Source organism: Accipiter gentilis, chromosome 30 (assembly GCF_929443795.1).
Source record: "Accipiter gentilis chromosome 30, bAccGen1.1, whole genome shotgun sequence".
NCBI classification, from domain to species: Eukaryota; Metazoa; Chordata; class Aves; order Accipitriformes; family Accipitridae; genus Astur; species Astur gentilis.
The window spans coordinates 21204357-21230696 of NC_064909.1; the positions used below are offsets into that span (position 1 = coordinate 21204357).

General features: G+C 56.2%; 1 protein-coding gene across 8 annotated transcripts; it reads left to right on the top strand.

Annotated features, from left to right (window-relative positions):
* Positions 1–40: 40 nt before the first annotated feature.
* Positions 41–26325, top strand: KLC4 (kinesin light chain 4). Of its 8 annotated transcripts, none has more exons than XM_049833428.1 (17): positions 41–217; positions 1708–1867; positions 10512–10778; positions 10980–11210; positions 11579–11657; positions 11747–11972; positions 12305–12392; positions 12785–12886; positions 13201–13374; positions 13535–13634; positions 14196–14248; positions 16945–17012; positions 17095–17203; positions 18014–18163; positions 24933–25057; positions 25177–25234; positions 25736–26325. In XM_049833428.1, the coding sequence occupies exons 3-17, from the start codon at positions 10530–10532 to the stop codon at positions 25823–25825; spliced, it is 1902 nt and encodes a 633-aa protein (XP_049689385.1). In that variant the 5' UTR covers positions 41–217; positions 1708–1867; positions 10512–10529; the 3' UTR covers positions 25826–26325. The 8 variants fall into 8 exon arrangements, with proteins under 8 accessions (XP_049689385.1, XP_049689386.1, XP_049689387.1 ...); XM_049833429.1 differs by having other exon boundaries at positions 18014–18136; XM_049833430.1 differs by lacking the exons at positions 24933–25057; positions 25177–25234; positions 25736–26325 and adding an exon at positions 20486–24926.
* Positions 26326–26340: the final 15 nt, after the last annotated feature.

Below are 26340 nucleotides of genomic sequence, written 5' to 3' on the forward strand. Positions count from 1 at the left end.
GGGGGCCCCGCCGGGAGGTGGCGCGCGCCCCCGCCGGCGGGGCCGAGGCGGTGGCGGCGGCCATGTTGGATTTAAAGGGGCTGCGCCGCTGAAGGAGGAGGGCGGTGCCGGTTCCCGCCCTGCCCCACCTCCGTCGTACCGGGACTTCGACCGGAACAGTTCGACAGCGTCGCGGCGGTTACCGCCGCCGCTGCTACCGAGACCTCACACCGAGCAGGTTGTTGGACGGGCGGGGTCGTGGTGCTCGGGGCTCGGTCGTTTCTCCGGCCCGACGCCCGGGGCCCGTGGGGTGGGGTGGTCCTCGGTGTGTGTGTGTGTGTGTGTGTGTGTGGAGCAACGGGAGAACGGTGCGACCCCCACGGGGGAACCCCTGACGTGGAACAGGGCCCGGGGGGGGGGGGGGGGTGGTCGGGGAACCGGACAACCGGGCCCGTCGTTCCCGCAGCCGGCCGGTGAGGTCGGCGATAAGGACGCTGGTTGCGCGGACTTTGGAGCCGTGGGATCCAGCTCTCTCCGGTCCCGGGGCGAGCTCCTGGGTCGGGGGAGGGGGGGGCGCCCGGTGTCTCCTGTCGGCAGAGAACCGGAGCCCCCCGGAGCGGGGTGTGTTGGTGACAAGGGGGGACACACGGACACGGTTTCCAGTGCCAGCGGTGGCCGCTCCCAGTGTGCTGTGGGATTCACTGGTCTATAATTAGGCCGTGTCTTCATTGCCGGGAAAGGCTTTCCACATAAGATAAAGAATAATACATGTTTGTGCTCCTGCTACGTAGTCCTGCTATGGATTTTTAATTTTTACTGGTTTTTTGGTTTTTTTTTTTTTAGCTGTGTTGCAGCCGTGCGTACCCCATAGCCAGGCAGGTTTGCCCTCCAGAACTAGGGAAGGGAGAGCAGCGAGACGCTTTAGTGAAAAAGCGTGTGGTGGGAGATGAGGCAAGAGAGACCTTGTGTGTCGACATGGCTGGGGTCCCTCCTGGGACACCCTGAGCCCTTCCCCGTGTTGGGGGACCCGTGGGGTGGGACAGGAGTCCCCACGAAGCAGGCAGGTGTCGGTAGTTGGGGACGGCACGCTTCCAGAGGTTCACGAAACATCGTAGAGAGCGCCCCGAAGGTCGCATGTTATCGCGGATGGGATGGTTGTGGCAAAAATCCGCTGGCCGCGTTGGATGCTGCGATGCTGCGGCGTTCGTCCTCTCTCTGCGTAAAGCATCTAGAGATCGAACGAACGCTTCCAGGCGGTGCCTGGCCCAGCTCCGCACTGCGCAGTGCTGACACAGTAGGATTCCCAGGGATCTTGTCCTGTCTCTGGCCGTTTCTGCGGGCACAGCGGCAGCGATCGCGCGGCTGGTGGGTTCTCTGCAGCTCCACCGGCTTGGCTGTAGGGGCTGGGATGGGGTTAGCGGTGGGGGCGCAGGTGAGGGTGATGCCAAATGGGATGTAAAACCTTTCGCCGCAAGAGCGAGCGTAGGATGGAGCAGTTCTAACTGGGTGTAGGGCCGCCTGAGCGGGAGCCCGACGGTGGGGTAGAGCCCCTCGGGCAGAGTGCGGCGGCAGCTTGGGGGTTCGGCTCCGCTCCTCGGCGCTCCCGTCGGTCCCCAAGAAGGGAGCCCTGGGCTTGACTCGCGCGGCGCTTTCTGCGCTCCCAGGAGAGCGTCCGACCGTCCTGTTTCTGGAGCCTGGCTGCATCTCCTTCCCCTCCCCCTGCTGCAGTGTGGTTGGCTGCCGAGCGCCTGGTGCCTGCGCTTCTGCTAGAACCGGAGGGCAGCGCGGCTGACGCCGTGGGAGCCGTGCATCGCTGCGGCCTGCGCTTCTCCGTGGCACTGGGGCATCCGGGAGTGCCAACGCTGGACAAGCCGCTGCAGGCAGCCAGGTACCACTCCTCTGCGGTGCGGGGTGGGGGAGGATTCCCATCCGGTGACTGAGACGGGCAGGGTGCCCAGCGGTCCTGTAACAAAGGACCGCTTTGAAGTGCAATTTCGGGCAGAGCCGATGAAAACTTTTCTCCTTTGGAAGCTTACAGTTCGCCAGGTGGGCACAGAATTTCTCTGTGGTGATACTGAGGAGGGATGAAGGGGTTTCTCTGGCTTGCTTGTCCCAAGGATACGCAGCGGGCGTGCCTCTTGCTGCCAGACAAAGCCGGAGAGGCGATGACGGAGGCAGCTCCTAGCATACAGCGACGGCTCGCAAACTTTCAGAGCCTTGTTTCCCCCCAAACCTTCCTCCCGTTAATAATCTGCTTATTAAGCTGTTCCGAAGTGGAGGGGCACCCTACCAAAGGGGGGGGGGGGTGGAATTGCTGGTAAGCATCTGGGAGGGAGAGGATGCGGCTGGGAGGAGGTGTCTGAAGAAGGGCTGGGGGATGGCGTTGCAGCAGAATGCTTCGGCCGGGCAGCCGGGAGAAATTTGCACAATGGTGGGAGGCAGCACCACGTTACCAGCAACCTCAGGCTTCCCCGTGTCTTGCAGAGCTGGCATCTGGCACTCCCTTGCGGCTCCATGCTAGGGTCTCCTCTAGTGCCCTTGGTCTCCCGAATCCCATGCCGCCTCAGAGACATGGAAGGCCCCCCCGCAGGGGAAGGAGGGTGGTGTTCAGCACACATTGGGTCAAAGATCTGGCCAGCTCAGACGCAGGGTAAATAAAGACGGCTGAGCTTTGCCGTAATTGGCAGAAGGAGCAGGAAGCTTGTGTTCTCTCGTCTGCTGTTTTGGAGGAATGTCCAGGTAGGAAGAACAGCATTAACCCCAAGTACCAAAATGGCTCTCGGGGCACAAAGGACACGTGGCAAGATTTTTGACCTTGGCAGAGTTGCTGGATAAAGCCTTGATTTGCTAGGAAAGAGCCACGTAGCTCCTCAAAGAACTCCAGCTGGCTGGGGAAGCTAGAGGTAAAATAGATCCTTTGCGTATTATGCAGGTGGAGCTTTGTCTCTGTGAATTTGGCTGCCTCGTTACGGTTTACAAGACCCGTTTGCTTCTGGAAATAATAGCTCAGTCTCGTAGCCTGCAGCCAGCTGGTCTTTGCAGCTGCCCCAGGTACACTGTGGAGGGAGTGCGGGAACTCCAGAGCCCTTCAGGGTACACAGAGTGGTTCCAGGGCACTTGCTGGTCCCAGCTGCGTCCTGGACATCTCCTGTACTCCTGAGGCACATCCAGTGCGTAGCCCTCACATTAGACAGATGCCTGCAGAGGCACTGGCTCCAGGGAATTATTCTGCCTGCTTCAATACTACTTCATGCTGTCATGGCAAGGTAATGGCTCTCGCTCTGTCTTTTATAGAGCGAGACTCCCAATCAGATTCCGAAGCTAGGAAGAGGTGGTTGTCCTGGCTTCGTTCCAGCTGCTTAGCTCTCATCTCCGCTAGCCTGGAAACAGGTTTTAATGGTGTTCCGCTGTAGTCCCAGGCACAGCAGATGCAGGATGGATTTGGTGAGCTGCTGCAGACATGAGCAAGAGTTTAAAAACAAGGTCTTATCAGCTGATCTGGAGGTGCTAGCACAAGCTTGCTGGTGGGGGTGGTGAAGACTGCTGTTCTGGTTCCAAGGGCCTCCTGAAAGGTGCATGTTTCCCTGGCAAGCTGGGGCTGTAAACGGCAGGAACTGCAATAAGGAGCAAAATGGCTTTCTGCTAATGGCACGTGTCGGTGCTGGTTTGGGGTCGGTTTTGTTGGTTGGTTGTTTTGTTGAGGTTTTTTTAACCCTTGTTGCCTCCAGTGTCTGTATTCTTTGATCACCAATGAATGAAAGGAGTAAGACCTTTCTGGTCTTGAAAGAAATGAGTGATCTGATACAAAACCAACCAGACCATCTCCTCTGTCTTCCTCAGAGCACATAGACCTGTTGGAATTGGATCATGATTTGGTAACACAGGAATTGCTTGCTCTGGTCAATTGGAACAAAGCCGGGTACCTTTTGACTTGTCATTTCCAGCTGTGGGCTGGAAAGCAGGAGGGGGATGGGAAGTTCCCAGGTCCTTTCTGTAGTGACGTGAACCTGAGTCACTGCGGCCAAGTCCCTGTAACGCCAGCGTACCTCCACCTTGCCCTAGGTTTCGGGAAGGTTATGCTACGGTGCGATTTTTTTGTTAGAGATCGTAGGTGGTGGGGAGCTGAAGCTTCTGGGACAGAGAGGAGTGTATTGTGCTGAAGGGAAAGAGCATGAAGGGAGCCTCCTATCTCCTTGCGGGAGAGCCCTTCCACTTCAGCTGCAAATCTAGTTCCTTAGTCCTAGTTAAAATTCCCTGGGGCTCTTGCAGGCTGCTGGTTAGCGTAGACTTTCCCAGCACAGGCCTTCTGGTATCTCGAAAAACCCCTGGAGCTTCACACTCGGCTAGAGCTGGCATGTGTCAGCTGCTGCTGAAAGAAGCAATCCTGGCCTTGATCCCTGTCCAGGGGATGGGGAGGACTGGGCTGTTTCCAACAGCAGAGTCAACTTGTACTGAATTACACCTGACTCCAAAGCTTGGGGAAGCTGGTTGGGCGAAGCCTTTCTGGGCTTTAAAACCATGCAAGTGGGTGCCTGGATGCTAAAGGAGAGTCCTGGTTTTTGGGCATGGGAGAATGTGGGTGAGACAACTCCTTGCCTCTGCTCCCTGCTCTGCTGCTGGAGGTGGATTGCATTGCCTCTCTCGCTCTGGGACAGAGGGCCCCTGTCCCCATGGGACCTTGCTGAAGGGAGGCATGTGCAGAATTCCCTTCTTCTGGGCCTAAGGTCAGGTTCTAGTGCTGTGGTGCCTGGCCCCTTTGTCCTGAAGTGTTGTTCAGCAAAGGCAAATGTAATAAGGAGTTTATCTAAGGAATTCGGATGAGGATTTTCCCACCAGTTCTTACTTTTAGGAGTCCAGCATTTGCTCTCTAATTTCTGGCTCTTCCTCATGTTGCAGTTCTTAACGTTACCCCGAAGCTGACTGCACAGCCGTCTGTCCCTTCATTTGCAAAACATCCTTCTCTTGCCTTTGTTTCTACAGCCTTAATGTGTGTGTGCAGCTGCTCTTAGTGGTGAAGCTCTGGGGCATCGTGCAGAGCTGATAGTATTTCTTGTTTTACCCATATTGGAGTGGCTCTGGAAATGCTGACTGTCGGATGTGCAGCTGAGCAGCACCGGTTCATCCCTTTTCCCTGGCTCTGTTGCAGGTGGCCTAGGGTGGTGACCCTGAGCACAGTGGCTCTTCTGGCAGTGGTGTGGCCGTATGCAAGTTTCCTGGCAGTGTTAATATGTCCTGACTGTGCAGTGGAAGCCTCAGAGGCTCTGCACAGCTGACTGTAGTCTCCTACAGTCTCTGTTTGCTTTCTGACACTATAGTATGAAAATAAGGAGAAGACTTGTGCTTGTGACACAGCCTCTGCAATGGTTGCAACCTTGGCACTCTGTTTGCTTTTTACTGCTTTTATTTTTTGTTTTCATCATCCAAGGTACTAGGTCTAGGTTTTGTTGCAGTATCCCTTAGGAGTCGAGACCCAGCTGTATATTGGCAATCTCACTTCTAGCTTTGGTGGTGGTCAGCAGGGTCCAGAGACCCTTTATTCTGTTGTTTAACAGTAGCAAGCTGGCAGAGGTCCAAAGGTAAAAAAAACAAACGTCCCTGCTTTTATCAAGTTTTTTGCTTCTCAAATAGAGAACCTTGCTGTTTCTTTAGGTAGCAAAAGCATGTCTCACAACTTGAGACTGGGATAATTATTGTGCAAATAAGACTTTAAGCCCCATGGTTTCCTTTCTAAATGCTACCATTGCTATCTATCTCCCAAACGTGGTCACTCGTTCTTGCTATGGGTCAGACTGACTCTTTTCCACAGGAAGCTTTTTTCCAGAACCAGCTGGTTTTCTGCAATTACCATATCCTTAAATCACCTTCTCCTACAGAAGAGTTTGCTGCTAAAAATCTGTGCCCACTTCTATGCAGAAAGTGCTGGCAAGCCATCTGCAGTTTGAAGGAAGCTGCAATTATTGTCTTGACAGTATCGCTTGTGCAAGTTGTGATGGTACCCCGTGTCTCACATATACTTGGTCCAGGGACATGCGGGGGGACAGTGAACTGAATTTGTTTGAGGCATGTGTAGACCTGAAGTCTCTGTGCTCTCTGTAGCCTTCTAGCATTAGGCATCATAATCTAAGCTTTAAGGTTCACTTGGACCCATTCAGTCTGGCATCCTTCTTTCTGTTGTGGCAGCTGTTGTGGGTTTAAGATCGAAGCAGTGAAGCTTCTAGCTCTTTCCTCTTAAAGCTCTTGCATGTGGGAGCAGTTTTCAGAGGCAGAAAAGTGGGCTGCTGAAATTGCTGATGCTCAGTGATTTCCCAGTTATGCACTCGAATACAGGAGGAAGGTTTCTGCCTGGCAGAGTGTGCTGGCTGATGGATTCCCAGCTGATTGCTGCAACTGCCACAAAGCTCGGTGCACGCATGTTCCTTCCCTGTCTTCCTGCAGCACTCCTCCAAATGGGAGCAGGGGAGGGGAGATGAGATGGGTGTTGCCAGAAAGCCAGGCCATTCTAGCAGCTCACTGTAAATAGGCAAGACATGCCAACTAGAGCAGAAACATGCTGGTGGAGACCTGGCCTGTGACACCTGCAGAGCCGTGAAGAATGCAAGCAGGATAAACTAGGAGTCGGGCACTCCAGCTCCCAAGGAACCTGTTGGGAAAAGCATTCTTCCTATTCCAGTCTGAATCTCCCCCTCCCAAAGGCAGATGATGGTGTCTCCTCTCCTCTCTGCAGGAACCTCCGAGTGCGTTTTCTGCGTGGATAAAGGACACTCAGTGCCCTTTTACTGAATGTGTGGGAGTAGGAAGAGTGCTTATACAGCAGCCCCAGCGTGCCCAACCTTGGCGTCAGTTGCCATAGAGCATGTTTCCTCTCTGGAGAGCTGGGCACTGAGTGTAGACCTGCCAGCGCTGGAAAGAGCTAGAAATAAGGCTCTGTAGGGAAGAAGTGTCACTTTGAAGGGATAATAAGTCAGCTCCCACCAGTCTTTAATGGTTTTCTTTGCTGTGCAAGAGGTAGCAGTATTTAAGTGACTTCTCTGCAGTCTTCTCTTTGTTTTCTTGTTGGTACTTGGAATTGAACAGCCCATGTGCTATTCTCGTATTTTGCACCTTGTGTCCAGCCTGGGCAATCCCCTGTCCACTCTTGAACACTGGAAGCATGTTGGTATCTAGCAGAGCTGTGCTTCCAGGATGTCTTCCTAGAGGAAGGAAGACCAGGCTTGTGTAGAGGTGTTTGCACAGCCAGTGAGAGAAAAGGAACCTGTATTGGTATGTCTTGAGGATTTGAGGATGTAGTTGCAGGGTAGGATGAGTCTGATGTGCTGTGGGTCAGGACATTTGGATTATTTTCCCTTCTCGGTCTGAAATCTTTACGGTTCTGAAAAACTAGTTGATTGTGGAGACTCTGAAATGCTCAAGGCTTTTTCTGCTGGAAGGGCTGAAGAAAGACAGGATGTTGCTGTAGCAGAGGCACTGGTGGTTTAACACGCAGCTTGGCGATTTCTCACTTGAGGAGTCGTTCCGTGCACAGTGGAATTAATGAGGCTGATTTTCTATGGATCTGGGTCTTGTCTGACTCTGTTATCTACGAAGGTGCAAGCTCTGGTGGCTTTTTATCATGAATCGCAACACGTTGCTCTTGCCAATGCGTTTGTATTGTACTTTTTAAAGATGGCAGCGAGATCTCTATGGACATAAGTAATGCTTTCATGAAAACTGACAGCATCTCACAGCTGACCCAGCAGACAGAGGGACAGATGAGGAAGCACTTGTGCTGCACAGCTGTGTGAGCCTTAAGGCAGAGCTCTAGTTTTATTGTATGTGGGGCATGAGGCAGCTCCTGGGGATCTCCTTGTGTCCCAAGCATTGCATATGCTCCAGAGGACTCCCACTTCCCAATTTCCCTGTTTCTGAGTTTGGGGCTGCATTTCCTTATGAGCTGAAACCAGTGACCCGGCTGTTTCAAACTTTAGCAGTTGTTGGCTTGGCTTCTTTGGAAGCAGGTAAGGGCCTGTTGAGCCTTCCTGGGAGGCTGTCTCGACCCATTTCAGAGCAGGACAGCAGTGCTTTGCCCAATGTGGCAGGGCTAGCGTCCTTTGGGCTGCCAGGCTCTTCCTCTGGAGCTGGGAATGGTTGCACATCTCTAACTGTGCTCACCCGCAGAAGTCTGCCTTAGGCATGGCTTCCCTCATTGCTTTATCACTTGATCACTTCCCCAGATGTGTTATAAAGGTGGGAAAAAGAATATCCAGGGAGTTATGGATGAGAATGCTTAGCTGCCAGTTCTGGAGAATCAGTTTGGAAGAAAGGATATGAGTGGCAGCCAACTCTCAACAGACCTAGTCTTTTCTTCAAAACAGTAGTCTGTGCCCTTTATCTTGATCTTAGTGAAGTTCTTCATGACCTTCTTATCATATCGTCTTCTCTAAAGCAAACTGGGAAACATCACAGTCCAGACGAGACTTTTCAGCATAAAATGCACAATGCACAGGGTAACTGCATGTGGAGCATGGCAGATACCCAAAAGTGAAGGATACACTGAAGTATGGCTCAGGGTTGGTGCTGATGCTGGATCATTAAGTGAGTGTGAAGTCAGCATTAAGATTCTGGGGTAGGTGGGGGAGGACTTGGCTCTTGCTCGAAGGTATGAACAGGAACCCAGTTTTCAAGAGACATAAAGTGTTTCTGCCCTGCTGAAGTTCAGTAAGGTCTCTGCTGTGTGTTGAGAGTTTGCTGCCCTTCCTGAGGGATGGATGTGCATCACTGGAATGGAAAGAAAAGAGGAGCTGAGAGGAGAGCTCAGGCCTATAAAACAACTCAAGGAACTTCTGGAAGAGTGAGGCTAAAGAGGGAGAAATGAGTGGCTATAATGAGATGTGTTACTTATAGCAACTGCCCCAGCACCGTTTGCCGTCTTCACTTTCAGTGCTGCAGTGAGGAAGGAACGGGACCCCCGTATTGCTCAGGGCCCGCTCCTGGACAGGGGTAGCGGTAGCTGAGCTGGGGGATCGCCCTGAGCCCCCCCTGGGCAGAGCACACAGCTGGGGAGGAGAGGAGCCAAAGCACACAGCTGGGGAGGAGAGGAGCTCTGCTCTCTTTCCTCCTGGGGCAGCGTTTCTGCTTGCTCAGTAAAGCAGGCACGAGGCTGCTGCCCAACAAAGAGTTCAAACCGTGCAGAGGTGGGTCCTGCAGGAGGACAAAGAAAAATCTATTGGCAGCTCTTCCTCCACCTCCTCCTGCGTAATGCCTGGGCAGTTCGCCAGGCTCCTGGCGGCAGGGCCCTGGGCGCTCAGGTTGCAGCCCATCCTGCCGGCTGCGGGTTGCAAGGAGGTGCTGGTGCCTGCGCAGGGCATGGCAGCTGCCTGCCTTCAGCCCTGCAGGAGCCTGGCCTTGGAGTGACCGATAGCGAGGTAGGTGGTGGCTTTCCTACCATCGCTGAGTAATGTGAAGAGGCTGCCGGGGTGGCCAAGCTGGGAGGAAGGCTGAGAGGGGGTTAGATGAGTGGGTCGTAGAGCAGTCAGGGTACTGTCAACCTGCTGAAAGAGGTCTTGCCTGCTGCTTATGTCTCTCGCCCTCTGGCCCTCTGTGATTTCCTAGCTCCTGGATTTTCTATGCAGCGATCTTGCAGCCACGCTAACGTTGTGGGTTGTAGCACTCGGTGTCCCTGTGCAAAGGCGGTAGCTTGGTACTCTCCTGTCGTATATCTGGGGGGAACAGGACAGGGAGGGAGTGGTACAGAGTCCTTAGGCCATCCTGAGGAGACCTTGGGCCGGCAGCAGGGCAAATGAAGCTGGAAAAGCTGTTAGTGTTTCAAGCTGACACCCACGCAAGGGTTACACTAGTGTAATGGTAGCAGTTGGTGTATGTAAGCTTTCCCACACAGGCGTGATTCAGTTCACGCTGGTGGTGTTATATCCCTTATCGCCACAATGGCTGTTCTGTGCCAGGGCTGGGATTGTCAGGGTGTACTCTTCTGGTCAGGGAATTTTTTGTTTGGCCCAGTAAGGCCACTGATGCGTCTCTGTCTGAGAGATGCTCTTCCAGGAGATTTTTCCACAGAGGAAGCAGAAAGCTTTGAGCCGGCATCCCTTCACTTTCTATTCCGTTTCTTCTGCAGTCGGAAGAGGTGTTGAGCTCTGACAGCCTCCTTGCATCAGTGGTCTGTGGGCAGGAGGTGCATGCATTGCAACCGCAGCTGCCAACTACAAATCTCTGCTCTTAAATGGAAGCTAAATCAGCTTTTCTTGCTGCTGGGAGTGTGGGGGTGTTGGAGGTCAGCACTGATTCTAGCCTTTTTGTCTCCTGTCCACGTGTGCCACCTGCACTGGTTGCCAGCACTCTGTGCCACAAAAGCGGAGACACGTGCCCTGACAGCCTCATGCTGCCAAAGGGAGAGGGGACAACGAAGGGGAAGGGCTTAGAATAGGCACCCAGTTGAATGCTGTCTCTGCCTGCTTGAAGGAGGCTGTGACACTTGTGTCTGGTTGCGGCTCTCTGAAACAGCGCTGAGGCACTCGGGTTTTGTCTCTCTCTCTTTGTAGGGCTGCACGAGCAGGACTATGTCCACCATGGTGTACCCAAGGGAGGAGAAACTGGACAAGCTGAGCCAAGAGGAGATCATTTCCAACACCAAGCTGGTGATGCAAGGGCTGGAGGCACTCAAGAATGAACACAACTCCATCCTGCACAGCTTGCTGGAGACCATCAAGTGCCTGAAGAAAGATGAAGAAGCCAATCTCGTGCATGAGAAATCCAACCTGCTCCGCAAGTCAGTGGAGATGATTGAACTGGGGCTCGGAGAAGCTCAGGTGAGAGTGGTGGGTGACCCCCCCCCCAGGCGTTACACAGGACTGACAGGGGAAGGCGAGCGTGTGGCCGTTCCCCATAAGCTGCAGGGGCAGCAAGGGGCTGAGTGTAGGCGGCTTGCATGACCCCGAGGGTGGGCCCTAAGCATGCGTGTGAGGGAGATGACAAGATTGTGGTAGTTACTGACTAGGACTCTTGACAAGGTGATGATGGCACTGTCCAACCACCTGAATGCTGTGGAGTCAGAGAAGCAGAAACTGCGTGCTCAGGTGCGGAGACTGTGCCAGGAGAACCAGTGGCTGCGCGACGAGCTTGCCAACACCCAGCAGAAGCTGCAGCGTAGTGAACAAACTGTGGCTCAGCTGGAGGAGGAGAAGAAACACCTTGAGTTCATGAACCAGCTGAAGAAGTATGATGAGGATGTCTCACCTTCGGTATGTTGAGCAGCCACCTTTGGGGGTGGGGGAGGCTGGACCAGCAGGGTTGACTAGGTGCGATAGCATTGCCCTGGATTTTTCCCCTTCCCAGCTACCGTGCACAGCAATGCCTGTAACTGAAGGGAGCCTGCATGGGCAAGAGTCTCTGGAAGAACGTGGAGTAGCATGCCAAGATGTGCTAGGAAAATTTGGCTTTATTAGGGTTTTTTTTTTTGGGGGGGGGGGAGGAGATGGTGGCAGAGACAACAGGGGAAGTTGGGGGTGTTGGTGGGCTGCAGCAAGGAGGAGAGTTTGGCAGCTGACTCAGCCCAGGCTGCTGCTGTATCCTCTGAGAACCAACAGTATTGTGATTCCCATCCTTTCAGGAGGAGAAGGAGGGCGACTCTGCTAAGGACTCTCTGGATGATCTGTTCCCGAATGAGGAGGAGGAGCATGGTCCTGGATGTAAGTGTTTGCTCATGCATGGTTGCTGGCTGTCTCTGTTCCAGCCTGCTGTGCCAACTGTGCCCCTGTTTATTCCTCTGTGCCTGCAGTGCCCCACCAGCACAGCAGTGCGGTGGCAGCTGCCCAGCAGGGAGGCTATGAGATTCCCGCACGCTTGCGCACCCTCCACAACCTTGTCATCCAGTACGCCTCACAGGGACGCTATGAGGTGGCTGTGCCGCTCTGCAAGCAGGCACTGGAGGACCTGGAGAAGACATCAGGCCACGATCACCCTGATGTGGCCACCATGCTCAACATCCTGGCGCTAGTGTACAGGTGAGCATGGTGGGGAGTGCAGGACTGGGTGGTGGGGAGGGCATGACTGGGCCAGGAGAGCTTTCTGCCTCTCCCATTCACCAGGACAGGGCATTCTGCTGACAGGGAGCTCCCCCAGCTTCTAGTGGTTTGCCTTTCAGAAAGGTTTTGACACAGATGAGGTATCTGGCCCGCTGGGCTCCCTAATATAACTAGGGACTGGCTAAGGTAGGAAGGAATGGAGAAATGAAAGGGCTTTGGGGGCTGGATCTGTGTGGAAGAAGGACTGTTGTTCTGCTTCATATGGGCTGTGGTGTCCAAATCCCGAATAACTGGTTGACTTTGCACTGCAGGGATCAGAATAAATACAAAGAGGCAGCACACCTCTTGAATGATGCTCTCTCCATTCGTGAGAAGACTCTGGGCAAAGACCACCCAGCGGTGAGTGTCGCCCTCCTCTTTCAGTCACTTCCCTTGATGTGCGGGTGCTGCTGGGTCTCGAATGGTGCCCTTATTGTGTGTCTGCAGCCAGACTATCAAGGACAACAGTGTGCTCTGTGATGTGAGGGGTGCTATTCACATGGTGTGGGGCTCTGTTTTACTGCTTCAGTATTTCCTGCTGTTTTGTTCAGTATGGCCTGTCAGGAGGTGGCTTCTCCTGGATCCTGCGATGTAGGCAGGGTAGCCTTCTGCCTCTGGACCACCTTCTCTTCAGAATCAGCTGTACTGCAGGCATGAAGGAAATGGGACAGTCACTGTTACTGCTGCTTGCACCCCTTGTTTGGTCCCACTGGATTCTGCTTTGTTTCATGGAGAAGCTTATGTCTCTGCAGGTGGCAGCAACTTTGAACAATCTGGCTGTTCTTTATGGCAAGAGAGGGAAGTACAAAGAAGCAGAACCACTGTGTAAGCGAGCCCTGGAGATCCGTGAGAAGGTACTGGTCTCCCATGTTCTCCTTCCTTCCAGCTCTCCCTAAGGGTTTTCCCCCATTACCTCACTGCACCTGGGAGATCAGGACCTACCTAATCTTTTTGGCTGCTGATTCTCCCACCACCTTTCCTGTCTCTCCAGTGGTTGCAGCCTTAGAGGCGTGGCAGGAGGTGGAAGCTGGAATTTCTCCTCTTTACCTCCCTAGTCTTTGGTTCCTGTCTGACATAGGCATGTCCTGGAGGGACTACAGTTCTTCTAACTCCAAGAATACACTGCAGTCTTTAAGTGTTGACTTTGTGGCTTCTCTTCTTTACCCAGGTCCTAGGCAAAGACCATCCTGATGTGGCCAAGCAGCTGAACAATCTAGCCCTGCTGTGCCAGAACCAGGGCAAGTATGATGAGGTGGAGTACTATTACTGCCGGGCCCTGGAGATCTATGAGAGCTGCCTGGGTCCTGATGACCCCAATGTGGCCAAGACCAAGAACAACCTGGTGAGACCCTGGGGAGAGGCCATGTGGGGATGGGGAGTGGTGTCACGGGAAAGGTGAGCATTGCCTGGTGCTTGGAAGGATGCAGAGAGATAGCTGCTAGAGGGGGGGCAGAGTTAACCTGTGTTGCCCAGTGGGACTGGAGCTGTTTTCTTGGTTGCAGGCCTCCTGTTACCTGAAGCAAGGCAAATACAAAGATGCAGAGGTGCTGTATAAGGAGATCCTTACCCGTGCTCATGTGAAGGAATTTGGCTCCGTGGATGGTTTGTAAAGCAGAAGCTGTTGGGGCTGGGGAAGGGTGAGCAGTTGGTCTCCTGGATCTCAGCCTAGGCTTGGCTGGTTCTGGTATCCCCCTGGCAGAGGGACGGGATGCCTTGCAGGGCCCCTTCTTTGGGCAGCCCTTGAGATGCTGCCATTCTAGTGTGTTATGCTGTTCTACCTTTTCCCTCAGAAGAGGTCTTGGAGAGCTCTGGCTGTCAGTCTTTACTGGGTTGGGAATAGTTGTGGCTAAAAGGGGGAATAGCAAGTGGCACAATCATTCCCAGGCGTAGGCTAAAGTTTCTCCTGTACACCTGGCACAGGCATTCCCCCATGGCAGGACTTGTTCCTGCCTTCCCCTGTCCTGCCCTTGCAATGTCAGCTGCCTTTCTTGGGGCTCTGGCCCAGGGACCAGGGGAATCTGGAAGCCTTGTCACTTCCCTCTGGTGAGCTGCTGGCTCTGGGGACAGAGTGCTGGGCTGTGGAGGCGGCAGAGCCCCAGAGGGAGTGGCAGAGCAACAGGGTGAGGTGGTGAGCGGAGCTGTCTTGCGTTCTTCCCCACGCAGATGAACACAAGCCAATCTGGATGCATGCAGAGGAGAGAGAGGAGATGAGCAAGGTGAGTCTGAGCTGCTGGTGCTGCCTCTTGATAGCAGCAAGAGCCCTGGGAGGGGAAAGAGATCTGGGAGTTTTGATCCTCTCTTACCACAGCCCAGACCTTCCTTCCTGCAGTCTGAAGAGCTGCCATGGCCACTGATGAAGGCCATGAGGGGTCTGGAGGGTGGAGAGAGAGTGTGGCTGCTCCTTGGGGCAGCAGGGAGGGAGGGGCCCATGAGAGATACTTTTCCTGGGGCAGGGGGTTGTTAAGCCTCTCAGCCACGGCTGCATGCACTCTCTTTTTGCTTTAGTGATCCCTCTAGGACACGCAGATGATGGAAGATGGTGGATGGCAGAGGGTTGTGCTGCAGGGCCTTGGCACTTTGTTCCAAAGAGCTGCTAGTACCCAGAGCACAACCTGCTTCTAAAGCAGCCCTAAGGCTGCCTGGGGGAAAAATGGAGGTCAAGAAGAAACTGCTGCCATCACCTGGCTTAGGAAATGGAGCCAAACCTCCTGAAAAAGATGTCTGCACAGGGCGGGCCCTAGCTGTTCTATGTCCTAGCTGGCCTCTGAAAGACTTGCTTTGGACTAAGATGAGAGGCAAAGAAACTGTTGCTCCTGTTGCCCAGGCCCTGCTCTGTGCTTAGCTGATAAACGCAGCAGAGCCCTGTCTGTGCTTCTCCCAAGCCAAAGACCTCACCTGCTTTTTGGCAGGTGGGTGAAGCAGCAGAATGAAGGGCTCTGGTCTAGTCCTCTAGCTGCGGTGGGAGCAGATGCTGTCTCTCTCCTTTTCCTTTGCCTCAGAGCAGGCCTCATGCCTACATAGGCTCAGACAGCAGGCTGGTAGGCTTGGCTTAGTCACTTATCAGTCCCATCCTGCCAGTCCTAAGAGCAGGGCGCTAGCAGCCACCCCCACCAGCATGCTAGGTCTTCCCATTGAACCGCTCTTTGTGGTCCCCAGTGCAGCGCAGTGCTCAGTTCCACCTTGCACTGCTCCGGTTGCTGCCCTATGAAGGCTCAGCTGCAAAGAAATAAGGCTTGCTGCTGCACCATCCTATGCAGGAGAAATCAAAGTTGGAGCAGAAACTAGGCTCCCCTTGCCCCCTCTGTGATTGAGACACTTCTGGGGGTATCTTCAGAGAATTAAGAGTAGATAGTTGTAGTGTGAAGCTATGCTCCAGATAACACAAGCTTTGCTACAGGGCAAGAGAACAGGCTCAGGGACCCACAGTTGGAGTGAGATTCGTTTTACAACCTGGGGCAAGGGTTGAACCTCTTTCCCTGCCCCTGGGGCTCCCGTCCCCAGGGTTGCATGCCCATTCCCCATGGCCCAGCATGGTTGGCATGGCCTTCCTGGCCCGGTGGTGGCAAGCAGACATGCTTGTACTGCTGGCCCGGGGGCTGGGGCTGCTGTGCTCTGCTTTGTGCTGCGTTTCCATGTCTCCTATTAAAAAGGATTAAACCCCTCTTGTAGAGCTTCAGTTCTTTTTTCCCCTCACCCCTCTTTCCTTCTGCTCTCAGTTCTGCCCCAAGGGATTTGACACCTTTCCCCTCCAGTTCAGCCTGGGCTGCCTCTACGCAAGCTTCAGATGTGTTTTGAGTCCCGAGTTCTCCTGTACCTGGGGCCTGCCCAGGCCACGTAGGCTCTGGCACAAGTAAACTCATGTGCCTATGGCTCAGGGAAGACTCCTTCAGGTGGGGTAAAGATCTGAGAAGTTATGTGGGACCGAGTAAGAAAAATGGTCCCTGTAAAGACAGTTTCTTGCCCTTGCCAGAGGGAAACTCTTGCTGTGGAGCAATGGTCCCCTGCACCTGCTAGGTGAGAGTAGCCCTGCTGGGCTCAGGGCTGAGCTGGGTGCTTTCTGCCCGGCCCCCGTGTCCTGTGGGCGCAGAGCCAGCAGCATGGCACCCGCCCCAGGGCTTGCCATGCACCGGGGTGCACAGCGTGTGGACAAGCATCCTTGTTCCCACAGCAGTGGCAATTCCTGCTTGCAGGTGCCGTGGTCGCTACTGACCCAGGGCAATGCTGGCTAGCAGCTAGTGCCCTGCAGAGTGGGTTGTCCTGGCCCTAGGTCTTTCTCCTTGAGCATCAAGCTCTGCCCCTTCTGTTGCCCTGGGTCAGCAGCCTCTTTGCTTCTGGCTGTGGCAGGTCCAGCCAGCTTTGGGGTGCAAAGGCTGAGCTTAGGGAAGAGACAGCTAGCTGGGCTGAGCTGCTGTGGAGCAGGTCTGACCTAGCAGGCAGGAGGCTTAGATGTGGCTGGCTGATTGCTTTGCTAGCCATGGCTGAGGGGTTTAGTGTCTATGCTGCTTGGCATGCCTATGGGGTTTTTGTTGAGTTTTGGGGGTTTTTTGTCTCCCTCTCACATGCTGGGGGGTGTGGGGTGTCATGTCCTCCAGGGCGCCGTGAGGATGGGCTGTGTTGTCCCTGCTGCCTTTGGTACCGTGGAAGGGGCAAGGAGATGGGATTATGCTCCTTGCTGGGGTGGGGACATCACTTCTACTTATGGCCCAGATCTGTTGCAGCAAATGGGCTTTCAGCTTTCCTTCCAGGAGCCTGCTGGGCTTCATCACCGCATTTGCACATTGCGTTTCCGAAGGCTGGGCTGGTGTGGGGGGGTGCAGTTTGGGGCCTGATCCTAGCACCCAGTGGGAGAGCACAGGCTAGAGAAGGGCAGTAGGCATGGGGCTAACAGCTCTCATCTCTCCTCACCCTGTAGAGCAAGCACAGAGACAGCGCTCCCTACGCTGAGTATGGCGGCTGGTACAAGGCCTGTAAGGTTAGCAGGTAAGAGGTGGTTTGTGGGCAGCTGTGGGCTCTGGAGGTGGTGGTCCTAGGGCTCCTGCTCACCTTTCATCTATTACTGCAGCCCGACTGTGAACACCACCCTGAGGAACCTGGGTGCTCTGTACCGACGCCAGGGCAAGCTAGAGGCAGCTGAGACCTTGGAGGAGTGTGCAGTTCGCTCTCGGCGACAGGTAACCCCAGAGGGACCTTCCATGGTGGAGGGGGGGCATTGTGGGGCTTGGGGTGGCAATCCCACCGGTCATGGCACAGCATTTGGCTTGGAGTGTGGTGAGGACTCTCTTGGGTCTTGCAGCCTCTGATGTCCTTCGTTTACATTTCCCCGATACCAGAGCACCTTGGTGGTTGGGGTTGCATTTGCGCCAGGGTACAAGCATGTGTACATTTACGGGGTTGTGCGTGTGCGTGCATGTATGGATGGAGCGGATAAGTCTGTGTACATGTGGGGAAGAAGGCATGGCTCTGACTGCAGAAATACTGCAGCTGGGTTAGGGCAGGTTACGGGGCTTTGTCAGCTACTGGGGAGATCTGCACTCACTGGGATGTTTTCTTCCCACTAATTTTTTGTCTAGGGAACACACTAGGGATTTCTTAGGGTATGTCTCGCTCTAAACTCCTCTCAATCCTCAAATAGTAAAGCAGGAGCTGTAAGCACCTAGCACAAAGGCTGAAGGAGAGCAGAAACCTTCACAGACCAAAATGTGAAGAAAAAAAGCTGTCAGCTTTGGGGTAGCAAGCCCTTGTCCCCCAGGGTGGTTTATGGCTTGGAGGTGGGGGCTCACTGAGCTGGGAACCCAAACAGGACTGCAAAGTGCAGGGTGGCATTTGGCTCCTTCCTTCGTGTGCTAGAGAGTTTTGGCTGTGGTGGGGCAATGGCTAAGAGAAGGAACAGGACCAAGCACAGTGATGGCACAGCAGATCGCTAGATGGAGAGAACCCAGAGGAGCAAAACAAGGTGCTTCCTTATCCCTTTCTACTTGCAGGGCATTGACCCAATCAACCAGACGAAGGTGGTGGAGATCCTGAAGGAGGGCGATGGCACAGAGAGACGTCGGAGCCTGGGGGGCAGCGTCAAGTACGAGAATGCCACAGACGGTAGCGAGGAAGTGAGTATGGGCGTGGAATGGAGCGGGGTAAGTACAAGACACCATCAAGAATGGCCTCAGCCGGCTGCCAGAGGGAAGGGGCAGCCTGGCTCAGGGCTGTCCCCGCGTGGCCTGTCGTGGCATCCTTGTCTGCCTCCATTCGTTCCCTGCACACTTCCTTCCCCTCTTTCTTGGCATGAGCCAGCCAGCCTGCAAAGGTGCGTGTCTGGGCCTGGCTTCTGGTGTACAGGCCAGATATCCCCAACTGAGGGCTCCTGCTTCCTTCCAGCGGGCTGCCAGGCCCTGGCAATGCACAGCATGAGCTGGTCCTGGTCTGCCCTTAATCTTAGCCTTGCATCCTTATTAACATCTCTCCCTGCTGCTCCCCTCTTGAGGACCTGGCTGAGAACATCAGCCCCGTCTCAGGCCCGTGCAGCCTCTGTGAGCAACTTGGCTGTCTGTCCTGCACTGCGCCACTGGCGATGCTGAGCCCGGGGAGGGTTGCGTGTGTGCGTGTCTGGTGTGTCTGTGACTGGGCGACTGCAGGGCGTGGGAATAGTCTGCAGCCAGCATCTTTGCTGTTCCCCTCTGCTGGCCTCGTGCCCTCCGTAGGTTCTGGCCAAGCAGAGGTGGTAAAAGGCAGGTCTTTGTGGGATGCCGGGCCGGGCTGACCGGTGGTGGCAAAAGAGGCTGCTGTTAGCTGAGGCGCAGACAGGGCGACCTGAGCCTGTCTAGGCTTGCTCTGAGACTGAGGGACACTTTGGTCACTAGCGCCGAGTTTGGAGGAAGGTAGCGGTCCAGGTCTGGGAGAGGTGCCTTTTGTCTTCTGCAAGGAGGAGGATGGAGAAGAGGCGGCAAGTGAGCATGGTGCTGGTGGGTGCTTGGCTCGAGGGCTGCTAGAGCTGTTAACGCTTACCGTTCCTCCTGCAAACTCTAGTTGAGAGCGTAGCGTAGCTGGGTACCCAGGGGTTATTGCGGCCTGGCACGGGTGACACACTGAGCACACGGAGTCCTTGCTCCCCCCTTACATCTGCTGTCACTAACCCTTCCCCACTTGGCTCAGCTCTACCCCAACCCGCATGAGCTCCCTCCCTTCCTCCTTCCTCCTTCCTCTTCCCTGTTGCCATGACAGCCCCTCAACACCCAAGCCTGAAGCCTGCTGGCTCTCTTGATTGTGGATTGTACCCAGGAGGTGGCTGGAGGGGACCTGGGGAGCTGAGCTTCGAGGGGACCCGGCAGCTCTGCCAGATGCGGGGCTGTCCTCTGTCCCAGCTCTCAACATCATCAGCGAAGAGGGTCCTAGCCCTGGCAAGGCACCGACCCTGGACCCTCGCACTCCCTAGTTAGCAGAGGGGCTAGATAAGCACAGAGGGAGGGCTGCAGGTTTGGATTAGGATCACCTGGTCCCCGTCCTGGCTGGTGTCTCTCTGCAGTTCCTCCTGGCTGTGGTTGGTGTTGAGTGATTGCTTTGCGCTGGTGATGGTCTGGGAGACCTTCCTTGACAGTCTCTGAGCTGATCATCCCAAGGCAAGCAGGCAATGCCATCCTCTCCCCCAGCCTGACCCAGCCAAGGGGGATAGTCCCTGCTCATATGACCCTTCCCCAAGAGGCTTGGCAGGGCTTCCCTGGCCCAGCCAGCTGTAGATAGCGGGTTTGAGGGCTAGCCCAGCACCCTGGGGGGCACGGCTGCTGCCACCTGATGCTCGGTGCCTTCTCCAGCCTGTTGCACGTATCGCCAGCCTCCTCTCCCCAGCCAGCAGCCCTGTACTTGGGCTGTAGCTCCTCCCAAAAGAAGGCTGAGGCAGCTCCCGCTGCTCCTGTCTGTCACGGCCAGTTGTTCCCTGTGCTGGTCTAGAGACTTTCGGACGTGCTGCCTCACGGCAGCCTCTGCTGCCATCCCTTAGCTGTCAGCTGCTGCAGGCACAGGGCCATGGGAGACCCCAGGGTGCCAGCAGCCTCTGTGCTCTGCTGCCACGGGCAGCTCTGGAAGCACCCCAGGGCCCGGACCAGCTACTTGCTGCCCAGGTAATTGGCCTGGGAGAACCAGGGTCTGGCCTGGGAGAGCAGGGACGGCACCAGCTCAGTGCTGCTGAGGTCTTGGCAGGCACCCCGTGCCCGAGGCTCAGGAGCAGGCAGCTCTCAGAGCAGGGAGACCCAGGCTGTCCCTCCCAGAGCTAGCTGTTCCTGCCAGCCTGCTCGAGCGCGTCGGCAAAGATGCGAGCCGGCTGTTTCAGCCTCACAGGACTCCCTCCCTGCCCAGACGTGGCCCGTTGTTTCTGCATGCGGCCTGGGCCCTGCCCCACCTGCTCCCTGGGTGACCTACAACCTCACGGCCTTGTAAATTGTGTCTTTCTCCTCTCTGTGCACTAGGCTTAAATGCCTCCCGAGACTCCCTCTTTCCCCTCCACCGCAAATCACCTGGATGTTTGTGTTGTATCTTCTGACTTTTCCTCCACACCATCCCTCCTTCCTCGGCAAGAACTCCACGCCAGTCCCCCAACCCTCCCGGCGCGCGAGGGCACCGCGACGCCTGCCAGAGGAGTGCCTGGCCGCGTGGCCCGGTTCCAGTCCCGTGGCCAGCAAGAGCAGGAAGAATCTGCGAGGAGCTGCCTGCTCCCCGAGGCCAGGGTGACGGACCACCGTCCCCTCGCGTGCCCCTACCCCCAGCCTGCCCTTGCACGTCCCTGGGGACCAGGCCTGCGGGGGATTGTCTTCACTCCAGGCGTGCCGACTCCACCGTCATTAGACATCCTCAACCCTCCTAGCTCGTTCCCTCCATCTCTGCAGAGGCCAGGACGGAGGCACGAAGATGGGAGGTTGTTTTGGGAGAGAGGTCTGGCCTTGGCAGGGCTGTCGTGTGCCCAGTTGCTTTCTTCCCTGTAGGCTTAGCTGATCTTAGTGCCCCGTAGCAAACCTGCGCTGGCCACCAGTGAGCTGGGCTCTCCCTGCAGCACAGGGCTGTCTCTCCCCATCTTGCTCTCCTCCTCCCTGCTGAGCTCTGCAACCCAGGGGCAGCATGCGGGTCTCTCTGCAGGGGCACGGGAATGTGGGGTGGCCTATAGCTGCTGTACATCCAAGATGAGGTGAGGGGGTGACAGCCAAGGGCCATGCCTAGAACAGGGACCTGCCAGGACAGGCATGTTTGGTTGCAACCTCCTGAGCTGATGCTGTAGCCGAGTTCCTCACCTGATGGCATTAAGGGGTGAATCGGCTCCCCGTTGCTCCAGGGTCCCCAGGTGTAGCTGCTGGGAGAGGGAGAGGTAGGAATGAAGCTGTCTGCTGTTCCTTGGAGGCAGAGGAAGGGTAGGAGGAAAACAACTTTTCTGCAAGGACCCAGACCCCAGGCCATTAGAAGTGGCTGAGATGGGGAACGGGCTGGTTTGGAGCAGAGTGGTTGGGAGAAAAAGGACGTGCAAAGAAGGATGCGAGGAAAGGAAGAGCTGGGGCTTGGGGTGCTCTGAGCATGTGGGGGCAGATGGGATGTCTTGGAGGGAGGTTTCCACCGGAGGAGAAGGAGCCAGGTTGCTCATGGAGGAGGGCAATTCTTGAATACAGGACCTGACTTGCCAGGCATGGTCCCTGGGGCTGTCACTCAATGTCTGGCTGTCCCTAGCCAAGTGGGTGTGAGATCTGTAACCCTGTTACTGCTAGGAAGACAGTGCTGACCCTGGCCACGCGTGGGGGTGTCTCTGTACCTCTGATGGGACTCCAGACCTGCACAGGGTCTGGAGATGTTGGTCACTACTGGGAAAAGGGGATGTTTCCCAGGGCCAGACCAGCACTGCCTTGAGCCTCCCATCCTGGGGTGCACACCCTCATCCCACCTCCTATGAACCTTCCTGGTCCTCCTACCCGGGAAGAAAGCCGGGGAGGCTGCAGCCAGCAGGACAGAGCCCAGAGGCCAGCGCAGGACAACCGCCCCCCCCCCCCCCCCCCCCCCGCCCCATTATTTATTTAGCTAGATAGTTTCTCTCATGCTAGTCATCTGGCAGGTTGTGATACTAAACGTGCTTGTGTCTTGTCTGGGCCTGGCTTTCCTGCGGTGGTGCAGAGGCCTTGGGGCACATGCATGCTGCTCCCCTGGGAGCTTGTGCTTGCTGAAAGGAGGTTTTTGTCCTCAGGACCACGGGGTGCGGAGCCCAGGGCTGAGTGCTCTAGGGCTGCACCTTCCCTGGCCTCTCTCTCCCAGCGCTGCTCCACGCTCCTGGAGAGCGGGGAGTCCCCAGTGCAGGGTGCGTTCAGGCCTCGGTGCCACCTGCCCCTGTGTTTTTGCCACGTCCTGGACCTGGTGCTGTAACAACCGTACCTCTGATTAAAGGTAGACAGACCCGAACCGCTGCCCTGTGCTTCTTTCCATGCTTTGTAGGCCAGCGTCGGTCAGCCCTGGGGTGGTGGGCGCAAATGCTGCTGGAGCAGGTGTGGGGGTGCTTGGTGTCTGTGTGCGTGCAGGGGGATGTGCCGCCCCCCCCAGGGCACCTCTCCCAGGCTGAGCATTGGCAATGAGGGACGCAGCTCCACCGTGCCTCTCCCTAACCTCCAAACTGGGGTTGCTACTAACCTCAGCTCTGTAGCCGTGTGTGGCAGGGCTGCCCTGGAGCGTCTGAGCTTGGACCTTTCCCAACTGCGTGTTTCCATTAGGCAGAGAAATACCCCATTGTGTCCCCCGCTGCTGAGCTCTGCGTGCTGCCAAATGCTGCCCAAGTCCTCTGCCTCTGTGCAGCAGGCAGGGTGGGAGCACGCAGTGGAGAGCGGCTCGGTGGTAGAGCTGCTTCTTTGAGTGCTCTCATCCTGGTGGGTGCAATGGGGTGGGGGTTCTGCGGTAAACCAAGCCCCATAAATGTTCTGGGTTAAAAATAACCCTGCAGAAAAGGGAGTGGGGAGAGAAGGGAGGCTATTTTTAACCCAGTCTGCAGCAGCATTTGGTTCTGGTGTTGGTCTGCAGACAGTCTGCATCACTGTAGCTGGGGACATGTGGCTCCATCCTCTAGCCCTGACCCCAGACCATGCTTCCTGGCTGGATCCTGCTGCCCTTGTACCATGGTCCAGCTCCTCTGACCAAGCTGTGTTCCCTTCTCCACCCCTGGCTTGTGTGCCCTGGCAAAAGGAACAGCGCCTGGCATGGCAGTACCCTGCAGGTGACCCAGCGCAAGTCCGGTGGGGAGGCAAATGATACTCCACTCCATCTTTGCTAGTGTCGCATACTGACGGCCAGCTCCTCCAAAACCTGCCCAGGATGCCTGGTGCAGGAGTTCAATTGTTTACCTTGCTAATACTTTTGGTGCTCTCTGCATTCCTGGTGTGTGGGTTCCCTGCAGCAAAAGCACATGGCTCCTAGTTTGGAACCCCCTCATCCTGACGAGAAAGTGAAGAGGTTCAATGCACTTGGCTTATCCAAGAAGCGATGAGATGAATACCAGGAGAAGGGTTTGCTGGTGGGAAAAGCCCCGTTCAGCTGTTGGAGAAGGATCTAGGGCTGGATCAGCTTTGGGTAATTGGAGTGGGGAGGTGTTGGAAAAGCCTTCCCCAGGGCCACAACCCATCACAGTCAGCACAAGAGGCTGACTGGCCTAAGGCAGAGCCCCTGCTTACATGCAGAGCTGCATGGAGATTCCTGGGGCAATTCCTGCTGCCAGCCTGGGCCACAGAGCATTTGGACTGGTACAAAGGGGCTCCCACACATGCTCGTAAGGAGCAAAGGGCTTTTGTGGTCACCTTATCTCTGTTTCTTCTGCCCTGATGTGCCAGGGGCCATCGGGATCAGGAGCAGGGAGGACTGGTGTTACCAGGCAAAAGTAATTCCATGTTAGCAGTGGTGCCACAACCTTGTGTAACGAGCGTGCCTGGCCACAGGGGAAGAGCTCGGTGCCACGATGGCAGTGGCATGAGGTGGGGAACAATATTTAGGGCTGGTTTTGGTCTTTGGAAAAAGCAGGCAGCCATAAAGGAACCCCTCCAAAGTGCCACCTTGGGGCAGCTAGCGGGGCCGGCTGCAGCTAAAATTGGGGGAGCTGAGGAGAGTGGTGCCTGCTTGGCAACATAGTGTTGGTGCAGCCAAATGAATGCATCCCAGATGGAGCTGCCTCAATTGCTCAGCAGGCTGAAAGCTAAACGTCGTGGGGGTGTTAGAGGTGGGACGAGGCCGTGTGTACGTGTGGACTGGTCTTGTCTGACATGAGTGAGCCCGCAGGCCTGGCATGCGGGACCCGAATGTGCATCAGGACGAGTGCTGGATGGAGAGGAGGAATAGCAATGGCATGGTGAGGAAGGGCAAGGGGGAGGGGGAGGATAGTCTCCAGCCAGCCGCAAATGAGGAGAAAGTCCTTGAAATGAATGTCCCGGCAGCATGTCCTGGCCTGATAAAAGTACCCCCAAGCTTGGGGCTTCCATCAGGGCTTGGTGCTTCCCTGGCCCCTGGGACCTCCCTGGTAGCTGCTGCCTGAGCTGTCGTGGGTGATGCAGCTCTGCCACGTTTGAGCAGGGCTGCGGGGCTGCCAGTGCCGTTTGTGCTGGTGGCCTGGTGCAGGTCAGCAGCCTGGCGGGGTGTTGGGCTTCCACCGGGCAGGAGGGAGGATCGGTCTGAATGAGCCAGGCGATGGTGGTGGTGGGGGCCCCCAACTCCATCGTCATTGTGTCTCATGGAGAACCGGGGTGAGGGGGAGCCACGTAGCGAGCAGTAAGCCTGCTCTGGGCCAGGGCTTAATCCTCACTACGAGAGGGCATTTGGAGCCAAGCCCAGTTCCTGGCCACTCATCTGCAGCACGCCAGAGCCCGATCGGTGCCGCTCAGCCGTCGCCCTGGCTTGTGTCTCTGTGTCCAGGATGGCAGTGGCACCCTCCAGCGCAGCAGCTCCCTGGGGAAAATCCGGGATGTGATACGGAGGAGCAGTGAGATGTTGGTCAAGAAACTGCAGGGCAATGGTCCCCTGGAGCCCAGGAACACCAGGTAGGGATCAGGGCTGTGAGGGCCAGGCTGGGTGCAGGGTGGGTGGTGGCCCTGCCACTTTGGGAGTCGGGGTCTGGCCAGGCACAACAAGATCACGCCTCTCCTCTGCTTCCTTGTAGCATGAAACGAGCTGCATCATTAAATTACCTGCACAAGTCTAGCGATGCTTCGTTTGAGGTAAACACCGGGCGGGCAGCGGGGCCGGTGCAGGAATGGGTGCTGGGCTGGGGGCTGTGTGGCCGTGGCTGGTGACGCTGGCCGTGAGGGGCACGGTGGGCCACAGATGTGATGCTCCAGGCCCCACCGGAGGCGTTCATCCATGCAGATGTACTCCGCTGCCGCGCGGGGCTGGAGCTACTCTTGCCAAGCGGTGGCACGGGCCAGTGCCCCCACTTGCACCCCCGGGGCAGCTGCGTAGCCCCTCTTCTGAGATCGTAGCTCCACAAACGAAGGTGTTGCCTCCAAACAACCACCTCCCTGCCTGCTGAGCTCGGCAAACCCTCCGTCCGTAGAATGGGAGCCGGGAGAGCAGAGGTGGCACCTAAGGGGGCTGGTAAGGGCGCGGGGGGAGTCCTGGCTTGCAAGGCAAAGGGGGGGGGGGGGTAGGAGGTGGGCTGGCAGCTTTTTGGGGGGCACGGATTTGCAGGTACCGGTCCTCACGGTCGATGTATTTTGCAGGGCACCCAAGGCCTCCGCGCGGAGAGCAGAGGCCTGAGCGCCAGCAGCATGGACCTGTCGTCCCACAGCTCCCTGCTCTCCTCCAACTGACCCGCCTGCGGGTGCCCCCCGCATTTGGCAGCTCGGAGCTGCACCCGCCACCTTCCCCACCTCAACTGCTCTGTTTTTTTGTTGGGTTTTTTTGGTTTGTTTTTTTTTTTTTTTCCTCCTCCATCACCCGCTCTTGGGTTTCCCTGTCCCCAGGGCCCCTCAGCAGGCCCCGACTCATTCGGGAATGGCAGCCCACCCGCATGCTCCTCTGCTACATCCCCAGGGGCCGCAACAGCTTCGGTGACAACACGCTCGGCACCAGTCCGCACACCTTTAACCAGCTAAAAAGAAAAACAAAAACAAAAAACGCCAGGCCGGTGGGAGTGAAGCAGCCCTGTCGTGGAGGGTGGGCGAAGCGGGGGGGGGGGGGGGGGGGCCGCAGGCCCCGGCTGTGGTGAGGGAAGAGCTGGGGAGCGTGGCGGGACCCCCCCCCCCCCCTCGTTTCCCAACGGTTGGTTGATTGCTGTACTTTATTTTATTAAATAAAACCGACCCTAGAAGCGACCGCGCCTCAG